At 39.1% G+C, this 20,293-nt stretch overlaps 1 protein-coding gene and 1 long non-coding RNA gene across 2 annotated transcripts; one reads left to right on the forward strand and one right to left on the reverse strand.

The window, feature by feature from the left end:
- The first annotated feature begins 10,055 nt into the window (after positions 1-10,055).
- On the forward strand, positions 10,056-11,038 carry LOC145429384 (uncharacterized). Its single transcript, XR_013909621.1, has 2 exons — positions 10,056-10,195; positions 10,791-11,038. It is a non-coding gene; the product is annotated as an uncharacterized LOC145429384 (long non-coding RNA).
- A 552-nt stretch (positions 11,039-11,590) lies between these two features.
- Positions 11,591-16,711, reverse strand: hp (haptoglobin). Its single transcript, XM_026166309.2, has 4 exons — positions 16,577-16,711; positions 16,214-16,302; positions 12,933-13,216; positions 11,591-12,409 (listed from the first exon to the last, which is right to left on the reverse strand). Exons 1-4 carry the CDS (start codon positions 16,642-16,644, stop codon positions 11,849-11,851), a joined length of 1,002 nt encoding a protein of 333 aa, XP_026022094.2. The 5' UTR covers positions 16,645-16,711; the 3' UTR covers positions 11,591-11,848.
- Positions 16,712-20,293: the final 3,582 nt, after the last annotated feature.

The following is a 20,293-nucleotide window of genomic DNA, read 5'->3' on the forward strand; positions in this document are numbered from 1 at the left end:
AAGCCCCATACACAGCCCCACATGCAAACACCGGTGATTGAAGCTCTCGAGCTGTTGTTGTGCACACAGGCTCACACATTTTGGTCATGTGAGAATTCACTTCACACCTCTCGTACCCCTCTCTGACTCTGCTGAGGGCAAGGAGGTTGAAGGGTAAAGCTGCTGCCAGTGTTAAACGGTTTAAATACAGCAGGACTTTTAAAAAATTGGATTTTTCTTCATTTAGCCTCATATTAATCATTATCAATGATGATGGCAGAGTGTTTTGGCAAGGACAAGATGTTTGGCTGATACAAAGGTTGCTGTAAGCTGTAATTAGCCCACACATTCTGAGATTTATATTTTGTTCTTAGATCAAAGATTTTATAGACACATTTATAGACAATCTACTTATATACAAGATGTTTAACATGCGTTATGGCCTGCTCTGGATGTTATGAGATGGACCATCTGTTTTTGAGTAGTTTGCCTCCATTCCTGGAGGAGTGCAGCATGCGGCTGTGCAATGCTGGTTGGTTGTGGCTTTCTTTAAACATGTTGACGCTGCATCTCCTAGGCATGTTCAGTAGGAGGCTTACTGAGAGTAAATCCTGGCCAAGGAAGTATTTGGATGTGCTCCTGATCCAGAAAGGTCTGTACTACTCTGGCAGTGTGGAAGTGGGGATTCTGCCTCACATGTTGATGTGGTAAACTGAACCAAGTCTCAGATGTGCAGGTGAGTTACTTTGTGTTTGGTAAATAAATGACTTCCTGACCTCTTCCTGACTTATTCTTCCTATTACCGGTTTTAGTGTAGACTAAATTACTACATTGTTGTCATAGTATGACAACAATGTAGCAAACTACTCAAAAACTAAATTACTACATTGTTGTCATAGTATGACAACAATGTAGTAATTTAGTCTACACTAAAACCGGTAATAGGAAGAATAAGTCAGGAAGAGGTCGTACTCTATGTGGTAATGAATGGATTGATGATCCTGATATTTAAAAATTCATTATTAGACTAAACAGGTTCTTGTTGTTAAGCATCATCTCATATTGATTCTCTATATTTCGCTGTTTAGCTACAGTATCCTATAGATTTGGTGGCTATTAAAGGAAACACATATTACATCACACTGATACAAACAACATGTGCATCCTCCAGTCTGATAAAAGAAATATTCTCCTTCTTGGTCCTATGTGAATATCTCCCTAAAACTTGAATAACTGGTTGTGCTACATGCAGCAAAAACTACAAAAAGACATTTGTTATAATTGGCAATTAATCTTTCATCATGGTGGAATTTTGGCCCACTCTTCTTTGTAGAATTGTTTCAGTTCAGCCACACTGGAGGGTTTTTGTGCATTAACTTGCTTAAGGTCACCCCAAAGGATCTTGAAGAGACCACTTGTTGTTGTCCTGCATAAGTCAAGTGTGTTTGAGCTTCAGGGTATAAACTAATGGCTGCACATTCTCCTTCAGGATTTTCTGGTAGAAGATGCAAACTTACTTTTTCACACAGGGTCAGGTAGGTTTTTCTCTTATTAAATTAAATAATCTTTTAAAGACTGGAGTTTGCATTCACTTGGGTTATTGTTATCTAATATTAACAATTCTTTGATGGTCTGAAACATGTGGTGCAGGTGAAGAAGCAGACTGTGTTTCTGAAGAGAACTTTAATTCTGGGAAACAAACCATTTGTTTGTATTATGGGTTTGGAGATCTTTGATTTTTAAATCAATTCTGTTAATATAATATTTAATCACTGAAATATGACCTTAAGACAATTAAACAACAATGGCTCCAAAATGTACCTGTTATACTGTGCACATATACAGTTTGAAAGGCACAGTCAAATCATATTTAGCGTTTTAGGGTGTCACAGACTGCAGATTTATATTTCACTGCACAACGACTTGTGAAACTGAGGAGGAAAAAGCACAGTGGCACAGTTTTATGACAGCGGCAGTGGCGTACAGCTACAATAGTCACTTTGTTGTAATTGGTTGCAGAAGGAAGTGTACATCTTTGAAGTTTTGCACTTAAATGCATGTTGTCTTTTTGTGGCATGCTGTTGTTTTTCAAAAAACAACGAGAAGTTGCTTAAGATTCTGCGCAGAGTAAACTTCTCCCTGTTACTATTATCCTCGCTCTGCAAGCCTCTGCTAAAACCCTCCCTCAGGAAAAAAAGTGTTCTCTAAACACATGTCTAAGATTTATATATGATTTTCGGTCTACAATGACTTAGTATCAACTTATTATCCAAACTTCAAAGGCAATACACAGCTGAGTCATGACAACTGGTTGTACTCTGGGCAGGAAGGCGTGACAGTCCTGGCATTATGTCACCAGTGACATAATGCCAGGACTGTTGATATTATTTAATAATTTGTTTATTTTATGATTTAAAAATGTTAGCTGTATGACCTTTAACCTACGGTACATTGTTATCTGGATTATTACATTCAAAATGGCATATGTTTAAACATAAATACATACAAGCATGAATAAATGTCACAATATTTGACTACAGTACCTGAGTGAAAATATGTAGTTACTTTCCTCCACTCAATAGAGGCATCATCAACGCATTAAAAAAGGGGCTACCCATGGTAATTTGATCTCTATAGCACAATTAAAAGCAACAAGGTTGACTACAAAGCAATAGAGTTTTAAGACAGAGTTTAAAAGACTGTAGAGACTTTTCAGTATGAATATTGAGCGGAAGGTTGTTCCACAGTCTCGTGGCTGTAACTGCAAAAGCCGGATCCCCTCCGCGCTTAATTTGAGACCTCAGCTCTATTAAGAGATTCAGGCTAGATGACATCACTCCAGCACTAAAATATCTATTTGATGAATTCAGTCGAGGTGTCAGTAAAGCATGATAATTATCACGTATAAGAATATATGTAAAAACTGAATACAGACATGGATACTCTTTAATGGATTTTAATGATTCTGAAAAAAAGAGAAATCAGGAGGATAGATACTGGCATTTCAGCACAAAGACTGGTTTATATTTTAATCTTACAGTTGTTTTGATGGCTGACTCTATTATTTCCTGATAAAATCTGAAGGGAAGTGTCCAAGCAAGCACGTCTACCACGAATAAGGCTATCTATGATTAACAAATGACAGGAAAAAATATCCTGCTCTATTATTGCCTTATCGAAAAACGTGCAGTGCAGTGAATATGGCAATGGTCAGTGAAGCCTAAAAGGATTCTGTTTCCCAGTTACCCACGACAACAGAGTACACAAACCAGCAGCTGAGTACACAACGCACTTCTAACTGACTGACTGACTTAGAAAATAGCTTTATTTTGCAGAACTGGTGTCACAAAGACCCATTCGTTCCCATGAAGATTAAATTTACAGAGTAAATTTGCCTTGAAACTGAGTTCCTGTTTGTTGTGACAAATAAGCAGGACGGGAACTACAGGAACAGGGCTGTGTTGGGAAGTCTGAATAAAGAGCTTGAATAAAAATGACTAGACGACAACAATAATGACTTCCTGTCAAGATGAACCCATATGAGTTCAGGACCTGCTAAAACTTTGAACTGAATTTTACGTGTGACACCTCTTTTCGTTTGGCCTCATGCCCCACAGTTCATCAGATGTGACATATAAACCTCCAAAATCTTGTCTCATCTTTAAAAGTTTGGTGTTTTTACAGAACTTGGGTAACAAATATTCAGTAAAGTGGCAGTTGAGAGCAGTGAATATTTTAACATGAATGATAGTCTACTTCTGCTGTAGATGCAGTTAAAAAAACTGAATTCAGTTTAAGAACTAATGCATATGATTGTATAAACTAAACAAAAATGTAAGTATGCATTTAAAAAAAATGTCCATGTTAATTCTACAGCTGTGACCTATGCTGGTGCTTTCAGGGGTGATGGAGTCAGACAGAGCACTCCCTGACACTGGTAGAGAGTAATGGTGTTTGACAGGGATATTAATATTTTAACAGCCATGGAGAAGAACTCCTTGCACTCTGCTGCAGATCAGATTAAAAAAAAAGTACTTTTTAACTCTCTGGATTTTTATTTCAGCTAAAAAAAGGTCAAAGCATTAAATGATTTTGCGCACACTTCAGCGAGCAGCTTAAGGGGTAGAACTTCTTTTTCTATTGTTCCTGCCCAGGACTGTCAGCATGCCAGACAAGTGAGCTGTTATAAGATCGTGAAGTGATTTACAGATGTGGAATTAGTATAAAAACAGTCAGACCACCAAAGAAAGGACTGTAAATTCATGTTTTCTTCTCTTAATCGTGAGCTTTCAAGGGAAAGTCCTGGCCATGGGAAGCTCCTTACATTTGTGGTACGATGAATGGTAGGTGTCAGTAATAAGGATAAATATCTTTGATGTCTCGTTTCAGGGGCAGTATGTTGGTACAGTGAGGCAGTTTGGTTTAAACCTCCTATCACCTGCAGTCTTTTAGAGCAGAGGTACCAAAGAGTTTGAGTTCTCTCCTGGTACCACGTCTTCACCTCCTACAGAATCAGAATCAGAATGGGGTTTATTGCCAAATGTTGAGCAGGTTTACAACATTAGGAAATTGCTGCGGTGCTTCAGTGCAAACATAGTGTCATAAATAGCACTTAAATAGACATGGAAAAAAATAAAAGTAGGGATAAGAATTAAAAGTGCTACGTGGAAAGATATGTGCATGAGATATACATGAGATATATACATGAGAATAAGAATTAAGAGTGCTACGTTGAAAGATATATACATGAGTGCAGGTGGTGATCAGTGCCAATCATGGAATGATGCAGTGACACAGCGTAGGGTCATGTGTTAGTGGCGGGAACAGTCATATGGTTATTGTTCATGTGTCCAACAGCAGAGGGGAAGAAACTGCTCTTATGGCGAGAGGTTCTGGTGCGAATGGACCGGAGCCTCCTGCCTGAGGGGAGCAGGTCAAACAGACTGTGTCCAGGGTAGAGATGGACCGATCCGATATTACGTATCGGTATCGGTCCGATACTGACCTAAATTACTGGATCGGATATCGGAGAAAAATAAAAAATGTAATCCGATCCATTAAATATCACGAAAGCACCTCACAAAACTTGCAACACGCCGTAACTCACCTCAGAACGTTAGCACGTCGGAGCAGTATGCATCACATGATAGAGCGGCTGTGGCATGCGGGACCTGTCGGTGGTCTGGATAGCATTTGGAGCTTCGCTAGCAACCCGGCATTTCATCTCCGACAGTTATCCCGAGAGAAGTAAAGCAAGTGTGTAAGTCCATCTCTGAATGTTTGTAAAGCATTCCTGCGTTAAGCTTAACAAGCGACTGCCTCTCCTGCTGCTACTTCAATCATGAAACTGCTTAACGATCAGCTAATCGGCTTTTCTGTCGCGAGTCCGTGTCTCTTGTTTGCTTTTGGCCCACTTTGCACCAGAAAGAGGAAACCAGCGGCTGAACAACAGCAGCACGTTTAAGCTTGAAAAGCTGTTGTTAGAATTTATTTAATATTACTTTCTACTCCAGGATCTTTTTCTACGTAGCTGACGCTGGTAACTGTGCAGGGGCGGATCTAGCAAAGTTTAGCCAGGGGGGCCGATAGGGCATTAACAGGGAAAAGGGGGCACAAAGACATACTTTTCTTTCTTATTCTCATTTAAAATGTCTAGCTTTTAATGAATAATTATCTGACACCCAAAGTTTTAATTTGATGTCAAATGAATAGAAGTCAATTACTGTATATAGTAACTATTAAGTCTAATATATATATATATACCCTAGTAAGCTATAGTACTTTTTCCTTTGGGAAGGTACCATCTGTGCAGTCTGCAATTTTGTTGAAGAAAGATGTTGAATCTATTTAATATTTCTTGAAAAATAATTGATTTCTGTGCATTTTTTGTGACACTGCATCAAATTAAGGTTGATTACGTCGATTAAGCATCATGAGGTGGAGCGTGAGGGGTGGTTCCCTATTTTTTATTTATTTATTTTTGTTGTTGCTGGGAGTTGGAACCCTATTAGTTAGGTTGCTTAATATTTATGCTAAGTACTCTTTAAAATACCAGAATAGGGAGGATGGTGTAGGTTTAAGTTTATTAGATTGATCAGTATTGCTGAACTATGAAATATTTTTTTTGCATATAGGTATAACAGAATAGCTTTAGTGTAGTTGTTGTTTTAAACTTGAGTATGAACTTATACAAAATGCAGCAAGATATTTAAAAAACAGTTTTGTTGATTAAAAAACACTATATCGGATTCATATCGGTATCGGCAGATATCCAAATTTATGATATCGGTATCGGTATCGGACATAAAAAAGTGGTATCGTGCCATCTCTAGTCCAGGGTGAGAAGGGTCAGCTGAGATCCGAGCTGCACGCCGCAATGTCCTGGAGGTGTACAGGTCCTGCAAAGATGGGAGTCTGCAGCCAATCACCTTCTCAGCAGAGCGCACAACACGCTGCAGTCTCTGTTTGTCCCTGATAGTGGCTCCAGCGTACCACACGGTGATGGAGGAGGTGAGGATGGACTCGATGATTGCAGTGTAGAACTGCATCATCGTCCGTGTTGGCAGGTTGAATTTCTTCAGCTGCCTCAGGAAGTACATCCTCTGCTGGGCTTTCTTGATGACGGAGGTGATGGCGGGCTCCCACTTCAGGTCCTGGGTGATGGTGGTACCCAGGAAGCGGAATGAGTCCACAGAGGTGATGGGGGTGTCAGTCAGGATGATGGGGGGGAGTGGGGCTGTGTGCTTCCTGAAGTCCACAATAATCTCCACTGTCTTCTGGGCATTCAGCACCAGGTTGTTGTGGCTGCACCAGGACACCAGACGTTCAACCTCCCTCCTGTAGGCAGACTCATCCCCGTCCGAGATGAGTCCAATAACGGTGGTGTCATCTGCAAACTTGATTAGCTTGACAGACTGGTGGGTGGAGGTGCAGCAGTTGGTGTACAGGGAGAAGAGCAGAGGAGAAAGAACACAGCCCTGAGGGGAGCCGGTGCTGATGGTCCGGGAGTCCGAGACATTCTTTCCCAGCCTCACGTGCTGCTTCCTGTCCGTCAGGAAGTCAGTGATCCACCGGCAGATGGGATCAGGCACATTCATCTGGGAAAGCTTGCCTCGGAGATGGTCTGGAAGGATGGTGTTGAAGGCAGAGCTGAAGTCCACAAACAGGATCCTGGCGTAGGTTCCTGGGGAGTCCAGATGCTGCAGGATGAAGTGTAGAGCCATGTTGATGGCGTCGTCTACAGACCTGTTGGCTCTGTATGCAAACTGCAGGGGGTCCAGGAGGGGGGCCGTGAGGGTCCTGAGATGGGAGAGAACTAGGCGCTCAAAAGACTTCATGACCACAGATGTCAGAGCCACGGGTCTATAGTCATTTAGTCCAGTGATCCTAGGTTTCTTGGGGACAGGGATTATGGTGGAGGACTTGAAGCAGGCAGGCACATGACATGCCTGCAGTGAGGAGTTGAAAATGCCAGAAAACACTGGGGCCAGCTCGTTTGCACAGTGTCTGAGGGTGGCAGGAGACACACCGTCTGGGCCGGGAGCTTTCCAAGCATTCAGGTTCTTAAACTGCTTCCTCACATCTGCTTCATGAATATGAAGAGTTGTGGTGGGAGGAGGTGGTGTGAAATCCTCTTTTGTGTGGGGTGAGGAGGGGGGTGTTGTAGGTGAACAGTTTGAAGGTGGTGATGGCTCTATGGAGGGGGGAGAGGTGGGGGAATTAGTGTCCAAAAAGGTAAAAAAAACATGGAGATTAGACTGACTTTTGCATCACTTCACGCTTCCTGGATGCCTCTATTGGAAATGTTGGAGAGAATATGATTTTTGACTGTCTTGGGTTGATTTATAAGTTTTTCTTTTCTTTTTTTTCCTGGTAAAATCCTGCTCTCCTCCTTTTTTAAGATAAAGTAACTAAAGAAAATCACCATAATTAGAAATGCATGGAGGAAGAAATGAGAAGAAGGAAGAGAATCACAGTATTTCATTTCTTGAGCAATTTTATAAAAGCCAGCAGCAGTTTCCATCGTGGAGGCTGGGGACTATGGCAAGCAGATGAAATGACTCACTTATATATTTGAGATGATAGTAATAAAGACCATCAGTCTCATTATGCCTGTCTCCTTGACCTAAACTTGTTTGTCTTTACAATACAATGAAAAAGATTCCAAGGTATAAAATCAATCATCTCTCCTCCACACTTTGATTTTTCCTTCTGTTTTATCTTTGCTATCACATTGAATCAACTAGACAGGCGGCTGTCGTCATATCACTGTTCAGGGCATTTGTTGTTGAGACAGTTCGTGATTTGTGGCAGAGTGAACACACCTGCCAGACAAAAATATCTTTGAAGTCTTGCTGCTCTAGGTGAAAGAAAAAAAATGTGGAGGCATCACTTAAAGTCCTCAAATTCTGAATTGGGTTATTTTCTTTTGATTTATTGTTAACTTTTGCTTTCACGCTGATGACTGCACATGATGAAATGTAGTCTCAACCTTTGAAGCTCTTAAGTCTCTTTTCAGAATGGGCAACAGGGAAACTTCACGTCTGCGCAGAGCAGTTCCTCATGAGGACACATTATTAATCTGACACCTGTATCAGCAATGATGTCTCACATCATTGTGTTTAAGGAAAGTAGACAAAATAAAATTCAGTTTTTGAAAGTCAGTAAAAGATGATACGGAGCATTCTGAATACAACATAATTTTTCTTTCATAAATTATGGCCCTTTTAGAAACATCAAGGAGGACAATAAAAGGTTATTGGTTTCACAAACAAATCTGACCCATGCTCATAATTTCTTTTTTTAAGAAGCTGAGATGGATCAGCAGGACTTGGTGGCTACATCCATATTTGCATAGTCACTGGTCCAAAGGTTGTGCACCCATTTGTCCTTTTACATCATTTCATAACTAGTTGATATTGGCAACATCTATTCACCACATAACCAGCCAAAAGTCTCAGACTGACAGCTTAGCTAAAAGGAAGCAGTTTTACCATTTTAGAGCTGTAATAGCAGCAGCATTCTCTTCCTTGACAGAACTCCTCACCAGTGTTGTGGAGTTGTGTTTCGCTTGCAAGTGTTAGTTCAAAATGTAAAATTGAGCCAAATGGGAACCTCCAAGGCTAAAAAATTATGCCAAAGCCAATGTTTCTCAAATGGCCACTTGCAGCTCCAAAAGTAGGTCAGCCTTCTTTAAACTACCCACAGCCAGCTACAATATGCATGTGTATCAGTGGATGTATGGCCATTAATTAGAGTTACTGAGTAACTTGTGCTTTTGGAGGACTTAATATGATTAGCCTTCTAGTAGTATTGGTTATTGCCAAATACAAGAAATCCCATTTAAGAATAAGTTTATGCTTACATTTTGATGAGTGAAGGTCTAGAGTCTCTTTCTTAACACTAACTAGCCAATAACTGAGCACAACACTCATCCAAATATGGTCCCAAAATAAAGAGTCAGATAGCAGTGGGTAATATTAATGTCACATCTTTATTATACCGTCTTTGAGTAGAGCTCCATAGCAGCTGATGGATTTCTGTTATAACCTTGGCACAACATAACGTGAACACTTCCATAATTTGATAACTGAGCTGTTGTATTTTATTAGACCTCACATCATCAGAGCTTTCTTTGTTAATGTATTAAATGAATTATTAACAATTTTTTCAAATTTTACATCGCACATGTTGGACAAAGTGGTTAGCAAGATGAAACTCCTTTGTTTACGATGCTATATCACTGAAGCTTGTTTACTTGCTAATGGTCATTGTGTTTCCATATGAAGCAGCAATCATAACTGATCCCAGAGCAGTAAAAGCTGAGACACTGGCAGCTTGCTTTGTATACTGGTCTTTCCTTAGTTAACGGTGCACAGCAAATTCAAAAGTGTTAAATTTTTTGGTGTTAATAGTCTCCTTGCAAAAGTAGAGTTAATTTTACTCTAAGCAGAGTCACATTCTTTTAATGTAACTCTGAGGTGTAAAATGATAGTAGTTAAAATCGAGTGTTAAAAATGAGTGTTTCTCTGTCAAATCTGGAGGTGTTACAATGGAAACATTAACTCTTGACCTCTTAACTCTGAACTCCTAGAGGGGCTATGACACCAACAGAGTAAATTCACAGACTCCGCCCCCAGCACGGCTCCAATCGAAGCTGAAGTGAAGCCGTTTCAGAACATTTTGCTCTACATATTTGAGTTGTTTGCCATGCTTGGTAAGTCATTTTTTCAAAGATTGTTTCAATTATTATTAGCTTTTACTTCTGTGGCTCTTTGGAGTTGAGACAAAGCTGTGTGAAAGGCATTAGCCATGTTGCTCGCTGATAGCATAATATTCTGTTTTAGCTAGCTGAAAGGTATTGTTTGCGGGCAAATACCACAGCCTTGAAAAAAAGCTTGCATGTGAATTTTCAGTCAAACTTTTGGTCAAATACACCTAAAACAATGTCTAGAATGTGAAATGTTGGTATAATGGTGCTACTTGAAGCCTGAAAACGATCGCCCATAAAAAAAAAAACTAAAAAAAAAACGAGCAAACAGCAGTAGCAGACGTCCTGACTGGATTCTACGTTAGCATTTAGATCCCTCCAGAATTTTGTGCACACGGTTTAGGTAAAAATGAAAAAGGTTGAGGTTTTACATTTAGTTCAGTATTACCTGTTGCCTGTGTCCTTGTTTTTTGGGAAAATACTTTACACAAGTAATGGCTCAAAGAGGATTCCTTTTTTTTTTAAACTGTGCTGCAATTGTTTACTGGATTATTTGTGCCATTAATTACTGTCAACTAATTTTTATTCGATCTCCACACAGGATATGCTTGTGAAGATGGAATATGGGGGAGAGCAGAAGTGCGTTGAAGTTCCACAAAGGGATGAATGAAGGACATGCATATTGTATTGAAGAAATAAGTGATGAGATGCTGTTATTTGCATTTACCATGTCAGACCTTTTGATAAACAAAATTCTAATGAAAGTGAGAACATGTATACTGTTACTTCTTTCAGAAAATGTTTTGAAATTGTGGTGCACAGTTCAGAATAAATGTTTTTCAAAAACCATTGCATCTTTTTAGTAAATGTTTATTTCCAAAAGAAATTTCTAGAAGTTCAGAACAGTAAAATTCCCGCTTTTTAGAATGAATTAGAAGATAACTCTTACGTAGTTAAACTAAAATACTCTTTGAGAGTTAATATATAAACTCTTAACACCAAGTGTTAAATTATCAACTCCAGACAGATTTGGTGTTTAACACTAAATCAGAGTTAACGTACCAACTCTCCAAAAAGAGTTAAATTAACACTCTCTGGTGTGGACCCATATAGACACTTTAATAGTGTTGAAATCAAATCCGACAGTGTTAATTTGGACATGCTGGATTTGCTGTGTGAAATACTAGTGCTTTATCCACAAGGAACATGTGCAAACCACCAGAAAAAAAATCTGCTAGCATTTTAGCTTTAGCTCGAGTCTTAACGGGAGATAAACACACTGGTTTGACAGAGAAAGGTGCAGTTTCCTATGAGCATGAAACAAGCGCAACTTTCAGCGAGTTGCAAGAAGGCAGTATGTAAATGATGGATACACATATTAATTGACAGTTGAGATGATGATGATGATGAGATAGCCTTTATTTGAGGAGCTTTATGACATCACTGTCCAAGATGAAAGGAGAGAGATTGCTTTTACTGTGGTACATTTTAATGTCTGTTCCTTCTTCTTTTAAAAAAAAAATATTCAGTGTATTTTTCCCTCTCTTCACAGATTTAAATGATACAAAACAACAGGTGTTACTTCACAAGCACTTTAAAAAAAACAAAAACAAATCACAGATTAAACACCTCCTCAACACTTAAAGGACAGCCGAATTACTACTGCCTTTTGTACATCGCAGACATCGCTTCAAAGCGCACAGCAGTTGATGTGTCTGTATCTCCTCTCATAATGCTGTGGATCCAGGGCAAATACGAGGAAAGCTTCATATACACTGCATGCTTGTACCTAGTGCAGGATTTATCATAGGAAAGGATCCCTGCAGCATATATGTCCCCAGTTTCAGGATCTGTGACAGCCAGAGCGCCACCTGCATCCCCAAAACAGACATTCTCCTGATATTCTGTGGCAGCAGTGCAGATCATGTCATCATCTACAGTTGGCGTGAGTGCAAGACTTTCATATTCAGCCCTACACTCAGAGTGATTGGCCAGTGGGACTACGATGTGTTTGAGAAAGGGAGAAGGGGTGAGAAGGGGTCCCCAGCCCCATCCAGTGATAATTCCTGACCCACGCACGGCCTTGGCCAGGTCCTGGCCTCTCTCTGGTAATGGGATGGGGGTCACTTTATCATTTATAACGACAGGCTGCTTCAGCTGGATCAGAGCCAGGTCGTTGTTCCAGTCAGACTGATTCTGAAAGCCTGGATGGAGAACAACCTGCAGGAGGGAAATGCAAAAGTTTGTTCTTAAGTTTGATGTTGCATTTAGCTTTGTATTTTTTTTTTCACTTTCAAGCAGTGCTTCCTAACACAGAATAAACGTGTAATGAAGTATGAAGTAAGAGCCATTAAAATGATGACAAATTTCCCGTTGATAATAAATTTTAAGGTCTAAAGACACGTAAGTATGCCAGATTTCAAAGAAGTTCATAAAAAGTGATATATTTTCACATGAATCATTTGGTCTCATTCAGTAGAATTCACATCACTCACCCTGAAGGTTTGAACAAATTTCTTTAAGCTCAGAAATGCTAGCAACTATGTGGTGTTAAAAAGCAATCCTTTCATGACTTAACTTTGACTTTAATGAAAAAGATATCCACATACTTGATTATTTTATAAACTTGTGGAACCTTAAAAACATGGTGTGTATAGAAATGACAGAACAAGAAAACAAAAGAAAAACAAACATATAGTAAAATAATATAATTCTTGACTCTACAACAGTTTCCTTTCCTCACCTTCTCAACAGCAACCTCATTGGAAGATTTAGCATCATCCTTTTTTGTAATTCCCAGGTACACTTTAGGGATGACAGGCTCCTGTCCCTGAATGTCCTCCCGACTCTTCCTAACAAAAAGGTTTCTTCCAGCCGTCAACACCCAGCGGTCAGAGATGAGAGCACCGCCTGCATAACCTCCATCCAGCATGCTCTCAGCAATGTAGACCATGGCCTGCCAGGGCACATGAGGAGCCAGTTTCCCACCAACCATTCGCCTGGAGCGGACAGATGCTGTCCTGGAGGCTGGGAAGTTAACGCAGACATTCTTATTTATAATCCTGTCGATCCTGTCAAATATTGTCTTGGCCTACAGTTCAAGTTTACACAATTTAGTTCATCACAAAAAAGCTTCGCCATCCACATTTTACAAAAACTATTGACCTCTGGAGACCATTTATCCACATACTGGGACATTAGACGTTATACTCGACCGGCACCTCATACTTTAATTCTGCTCAGTAAAGTGTTTAAACTCATTATCAACCTCTTTAAAATACTTTGTGTTAAAAAAGGATACATTTTTTACCTGTGATGTCCGACTATAAGGCACTCTCAAAAATCGACAGTGCACCTTATAATCCCGTGTGCCTTATGTATGAATTCTGGTTGTGCTTACTGACCTCAAACCGATTTTATGTGGTACACGGCGCTCAGCAATCTGTCAAATGTTTTAGTACGACTTTGCTAAGCTACGAACCCGCAATGCTTGATGGACTGTTGGAGCATTACGGCTACCGTAGTCAGGAGCCTCCCGGAGTGATACGTACTGTGCTTCAACATAATATTACTGTATTGTGTGTGTATAAGGACCCCAAAATGGCACCTGTTAAGAGACATGCGTATTAAGCGGATTTTAAACTCAAGGCGTCACGCAGTACAACTTGGGAACAGAGCAGCTGCGAGAAAATTCAGCATTAATGAGTCAATGGTGCAGAAGTGGAGGAAGCAAGAAGAATGAGTTGAATAAAGTTAGACTTATCTGACTGCTTTATTTTTGCTTAATGCGCCTTATAATCCCGTGCACCTTATGATCTGAAAAATACGTATTTGACTTATTTATTTGGCACACTGCAGTTTCACGTTGCAAAGCACCTCTTTTTAACTTTTGTGGATATTATACATGGTTATGCTCAGGATATGTCCATATATTCCACTGCAAATGCCTTTTGGTTAAACTGTCAGCAAGGCATTTGCACTGTTACATTTTTATATAGCTTTAATGCACATAAAAAACTGCTGCTTGTTTAAGTGAAAATACATTGATGGAGGGTTTTTGCACTGTAAACTATTTTGTCTCGCATCAGTTACATCGTCAGTTATATCGTCATCGCAAATTTTCAAATATATCCATCCATTCAAATTGGTTGAAATTAAACATTTAAAGTAAACTACTGTGCTTTGCTGCAACTCTTAGCCCTACATAATTTGCACAAAAAACAACATTTATGCCCATAATGCTGACTTTAAGTAATGTGATCACATGTACATTTTCCATGTAATTTTGTCACATAAACACAATGTAAACCATTCAATTCAATGGCATCTGGTCAAATGCAAGTACAGAGTATAGATTTGTTGTCCTGTAGTATCTTTGTTTTCATTCATTTTATAGTATAAAGTGCTTTGAGATGACTTTTATTGTCATCTTAATTATTATCTTTTTTAATGAAGCACAAATTTTTTGGTATTCCCATAAATTCTAATTCATTTGTTGTTGTTGTTGTTGTTGTTTTAAAAAACAGCTTGCAATTTTTTCATTGCCTGAAACTGTCACAAATGTTATGTTTGACTCGCTCATCCTGTTTTGCTGCTTTCTAATTTGTTCTCTCTCTGTCTTAATGAGACCTCCTGCATAAACGGATATTTAGAACATGTTTGTTTTAGGCGTAGACCTTAAGGACACTTTGTCAGTTTGAGCATTTCTGCTTTGTTAATAGCACTTTTGCTCTTTCCCATTTTCCCTCAAGTAGAACTTAAACCTAATTAATAAAACATGACCTGCTTGATGTCAGGCTTGTCACGTTTTACTTTGTGCCCTTCAGTCATTAAAGAATATTGTTATCTCTTCCTGCTTTTTCAGCAGAGCTTTTCCATCTGAATACGACACTTTCTTGCTCTAAAAAGCCTTTTCAAAAACAACAGACTTTAAATAATGTATCATGGAGCAAAATATGGAATCTGTTCTCTGTGCTTTTCATCCACTAGTCTTTTGTGTGGCTGAGATAATCATGAAGACCGCTTTGACTAATGTATTGATAGCTCCGTACAGCACTGAAAGACTATCATCAATTTTCTTCTAATTTTACATCCTTCTGGCAGAATTAATATACCAAGAATGAGTTCCAATATTTTGTTCATTTATTGTATTAAGTACAGCACATAATGTATTACAAGAAATGAACAACTTATTATTTTAACACATCACAGCAACAATGAATGGATTTAGTATCTGTGCTACATTTCTTGTTTTCTTTGTCTCATTATGTTAATATTTTTAGTAAACAATAGCATCCTTTGTCTTATTAAAAATGTCTTTCATCACGTCTCCAGTGGGTTCAGTTATCTTTCACTAAAAACTGATTGTTTGGATTATTGTAAAGTTTTTATCAGCTGTTTGGGGAGAAGCAGGGAAGCAGAAGATTTCCCTTTCAAAGGCAGTAGCCTCAGAGCCAAATTGATTTTTTTAACTTGTGGTTTTTAGAAGCGATGAAATGCTTCTCCAACTGAAAACGCAACATTGAGATAAGAGAATCAGCTTTCAGGGTAACTTGATGATGCTTGAATACTTTTAACTATCCTTGTTTGAATTATTTGACTTTATGCTGTTATTTCTTATTTCGAGGCCAACTGCGCCTACTATACTGGCTGACTGATCTTTAGCTGTGATAACCTCTGATTATTCTGCTGACATTCAAAACAAGTTACTACAATCTGCAAAATGAATGACTTCTTTTTGTAGTAAGTGCTAATTAATGTCAATTGTTAGAATGCTTACATGGATATTTACATCACTGGCTTACTTATAAAGCAAGATATGACATGATAAACATATCTGTTAAATATCAGCTGTCACGGTGAGCCAGTTAGCGTGCTGACGTCTCAGTTTGACTCAAAGCAGCATTGCTTTTTAAGGCTGTTTTTTAAATGCTTGGCTGGTCAAATACTATACCATGCAGAAACCTTTTTGTTACATGAAATATTGAAGTAAAAAGCTTATTTCGAATTAAGAGTATGTGTTACCTAACACAGAGGCTTTCATCCTTTCTTCAGCATGAGCCACATCTGCCAGGCAGGCCCACACAGCCAGGACGACCACAGTCAGAGAAAACCTTCACACGACAACAAGAGAGAGAAATGATGAATAAAAATTAAATGCCTCTGCTTCTGTGGGTCGGTGGAGCTGGGAGCAGATAAAAACATAGAATGAGAAACTGTAAGGAGTCAGTTATTTAATTACTGAGATCGATATATCAGCATTGGATTTACAGCATGTAGGAAATGATAGATGACGAATGGAAAACCTTTCATGGTAAAACAATGCTTTGATTTATGGATTGTAATTATTAAGAGATTTGATGAAAACCAAAAAATAATCCAACTTACGCCATTCTGTGGATCATATTCATCTTCTTCAACAATGCTAAGTCTCTTCTGTCGAGTGTGTTGTGCATTTTTCTGCTGGGAGTATTTATATCTGCTCAGAGGCAACACCTCTGCTCTGGAAATTTCTGTTTAGAACAAAAGCATCGATTCCTGAAATCTAAAATAAATAATTGTGCAATCTGACTTTTATTCCTCTATTCAGACGCTCTCTAAAGACTAGAGTCAGGGTGCATACAATCTGGGGCATATCCATCTTTTGTTAATATATATGATATATTTTGTTGTATAATAAACTGAATTAAATTAAGTATAAAAATGCACAATGGCAAAATACCATAGCACAGTGGTAAAACGTGTTAATTTCTGCTGGTTTAGTCTATTTTTTTATTTTTTGTATTTTAACACTTTAGCTCAGCAGTGGATCTAACAAACTGCAGGTTTTGTAATTCTGTGTTTTTTAATTTTGCAAAGTATAACAGTTTGTACTTTGGTCATAGATTTACTTCATAGTTTACTAAAGATAAACAGTGCTGACGGATTCTGACACACTGCTATCACTTGTGGATGAGAAGTATTTTGCAACACTGTGTTCTGTTTATTTTGTTATTACACAAAACGAGGTTCAGATGAATGGGTTTGTCTGTAGGGAACAAAAACGCAGCATTTCATCAGATTCATGGAAGTAAATAGTTACCTTGTGCTGGAATAATTTAGATGTGTTTCATGGTGGGAAGTCCAGAATTGAGGCTTTGGGCATTTATTTAACAGAGGCTGTGTAGAGGTTACTCAGACGTGCGATTAAAACACGTCTGTGTTCACTACAATGTTCTTATTAGTGATTATAACTTTATTTCGCATTGGGAGTGGTCTAACCAAGGTTGAAACTATCAAGAGGAAGAATCATACAGCCTTAATGCCTAAAATGTTGCGATGCGGTGTAAAATGAAATCAGAGTTTTTCAGAAGTAAAGATGGGCAAAGGGCCCAATAAGATAAAAAGACTCTGAGAGAAATCTCTCTGCACAAGAGACAAGGCCGAAAATCGATACTGAACGCCTATGATCTCTGGGCCCTCAGGCAGCACGGCATTATAAATAGTCATGGTTCTGTCATGGAAATCATTGCATGTGCTCAGGAACACAGTTAACTATGCTAGCCACAGACACAGGTTAAAGCTCTATGACACAAGGAATAAGACATATGTGAACATATGTTTTAATTGCCACGATCTTCACTGGGCCAAAGCGCATCTAAAATGGACTGAATTGAAGTGGAAAAGTGTTCAGTGGTCAGATAAAACAAAATTCGTATTTATTTTTGGAAAACATGGAAGATGTGACCCTCTAAAGGGACTAACAGTGCTAGGTTCAAAAGCCTGCATCACTGATGGTATGGGGCTGTATTAGTTTGGAATTGGCAGTATTGGCACATGTGAAAAAGGCACCATCAGTATTGAAATGTATATACAGGTTTTACAGCAACATATGCTCTCACTATTTATTTTTAAGGGAAAGCGTTGCATATTTCAGCAAGACAATGGTAAACCACATACTGCATCTATTACAACAGCATGACCTGCGTGCAGTCCAGACCTTTCACCAGCTGAAAACAATTTGGAGCATCATCAAACAAAAATATGGCAAAGAAGGCCCAGGACTAGAATCCTATATCAGACGAGGCTGTCCTCAATTTCCTGACATTTATGGGCTGCTGTTAAAAGAAGAGGGAATGCTGCACAGTGGTAAACAGGCCCGGTCCCAAGTTTTTTGAGACATGTCAATGACATCAAATTCAAATTAGACTCAATATTTTCCTTAAAATGACACTTTTTAAAAAAAAAAGTTTGATATGTAAATAAAATATGAGATTTGCATTGGATTCCGCTTTTATTTACATGCCACACAGAATTAGTCTTGTATGTTATAGTGTTTGCAACACGTATTGAGGATTTTTGGACCACTGCGATAGATCATCAAAAGACCAACTGAGGGAACTGCTTATGGACAAATCGTATTCTTCCCTCCAGTAAAGTTCAGACTTGCAGAATCAATGCCAAACTGAAGGGAAGCTGTTTTGGCAGCTTGTGCTGGCCTGACACATTTTATTTTGTGTTCATTTTTTTATGAGTACTGACAGAAAATGTGTGGAGGCCATTATGCTCTCATTCTCAGTCATGCATTAAAAACTATCAGTAACTGACTAGATAGATTTAATATTCATGCTCTGTACTTAAAATATAGTCTAATTGGGTGTGAAGATTTGACTTCTAGGGAGCCCTGAGAAACATTTCCTAAGGGTAATCAGTTTAAGAACATAACTTGGTAGCAAAACCCTAAAACTCTAACACTAATGTCAGGGTAAGTCACTTTATGGCGGCGGTGCTAAGGAGATGACACTCAGGCGAGTGCACTTTTAATTGGGTCAGACACAGAGCTGTTCATTTAGGAAGCCCTTCTGTTCTCTGAAAGTCCACATTTCAACCTCATCACCGTGTCAGTGGGTGCAAACTACTCAGATCATGCAAATATTTTTCTGGGACAGAAAATGTCACAAATGTTTGTTCTTTACCCAGCTTTGTTAGCGGCATTGCTCTGGAAGGCAAGGTTGAGTAAAGTTGCTATGAATCAATCCAGTATGTGGGAATGGCAGGAAAAATGTACACAGACAGAAGTTAAACCTGCATTCTTTATGATGACCAACAGAGGGCGACTCCTCTGATTGTGGAAACAAAGTAAAAAAGAAGGAAAGGAAGGGTTGACAAATCACTAACACATGTGTTGTCCCTGATCTTATAGGAACTTCATTCAGGTTAATACTGCATGTTTTATGTTGGATTATTCACAGTGTGACTCCCACCAGAGCTTGAGCCATTCAGTTTGTCTGCAGGCTTCACACAGCAATAGATACAGTATGTATAGCTGACAGTGCTGTACCATCAAAAGACCTGTCACTCAGGTTGGTAGGCCTCCAAATGTAATCAACCAGAACAGAAACCAGGCTATAGCTCCCTGACTATAACATGGGATATGTCCTATTTATTTGGCAGATTTACAAACCCCTTGAGGATTAAGTTACATAAAGCTGCTCAGCACGTACACTGTTGTTTATTCCTCAGGCCTCATCAACATTTCTTCAGCCGAATGCTTCAATTTCCATTTCAATCTCAGTGCATTTGCTGTTGAATGACTTCAGCCCGTCTCGTGGAGATTTTGTTAAGGCAAGAACAAATCAGTGCTGTGTACTTAAACCTGATGTTCAGTGTTTCCAATCATATTTGAAGGTAGGAGGTCTCACTTGAAAGCTGTAGTCTTTTCTCCCTGAGGAAAACAACAGAGGATGGATGTGACCCTCAAGCTAGACAAGCTTTGCACATGGGCCCAGACCACTAGGGGCAAACGATGGGTGCCATTGAAATGGAGCTAGAGATGATTTTCAGCAGCACAGGCACGTGAAAAGTTCAAAAGTGAAAGCATGTAAGAAAGCTACAATAAGCTTGAGGACAAAGAGTCTATGCAGATAATGAGGCATGGACTGAAAGTGAGAATTCAACAGCAACAGAAGCTCTGAGACACAACAGCATGACAGATGTTCAGAGCACCGAGGACCAAAGAGAGAAGATGAGAGAGGGTGGGGGGAGACACATGAGAGGCCAAACATGGGAGGGAAACAAAAAGAGAAAGGGAGCAAAGTGCTGCTGTGGACTTTACCTTGAAGCTCT

Source organism: Astatotilapia calliptera, chromosome 1, assembly GCF_964374335.1.
Source record: "Astatotilapia calliptera chromosome 1, fAstCal68.1, whole genome shotgun sequence".
In the NCBI taxonomy this organism is placed as follows: Eukaryota; Metazoa; Chordata; class Actinopteri; order Cichliformes; family Cichlidae; genus Astatotilapia; species Astatotilapia calliptera.

Excerpts from the sequence above, each read along its gene's own strand:
- hp (XM_026166309.2), bottom strand. The coding sequence starts at position 16,644 with ATGCACAACACACTCGACAGAAGAGACTTAGCATTGTTGAAGAAGATG. Across the intron at positions 16,303-16,576 it reads AATATGATCCACAGAATGGC|GTTTTCTCTGACTGTGGTCG; the intron begins GTAAGTTGGATT and ends TGTCGTGTGAAG. Across the intron at positions 13,217-16,213 it reads GATGAAAGCCTCTGTGTTAG|CCTCCAGGACAGCATCTGTC; the intron begins GTAACACATACT and ends TTAACTTCCCAG.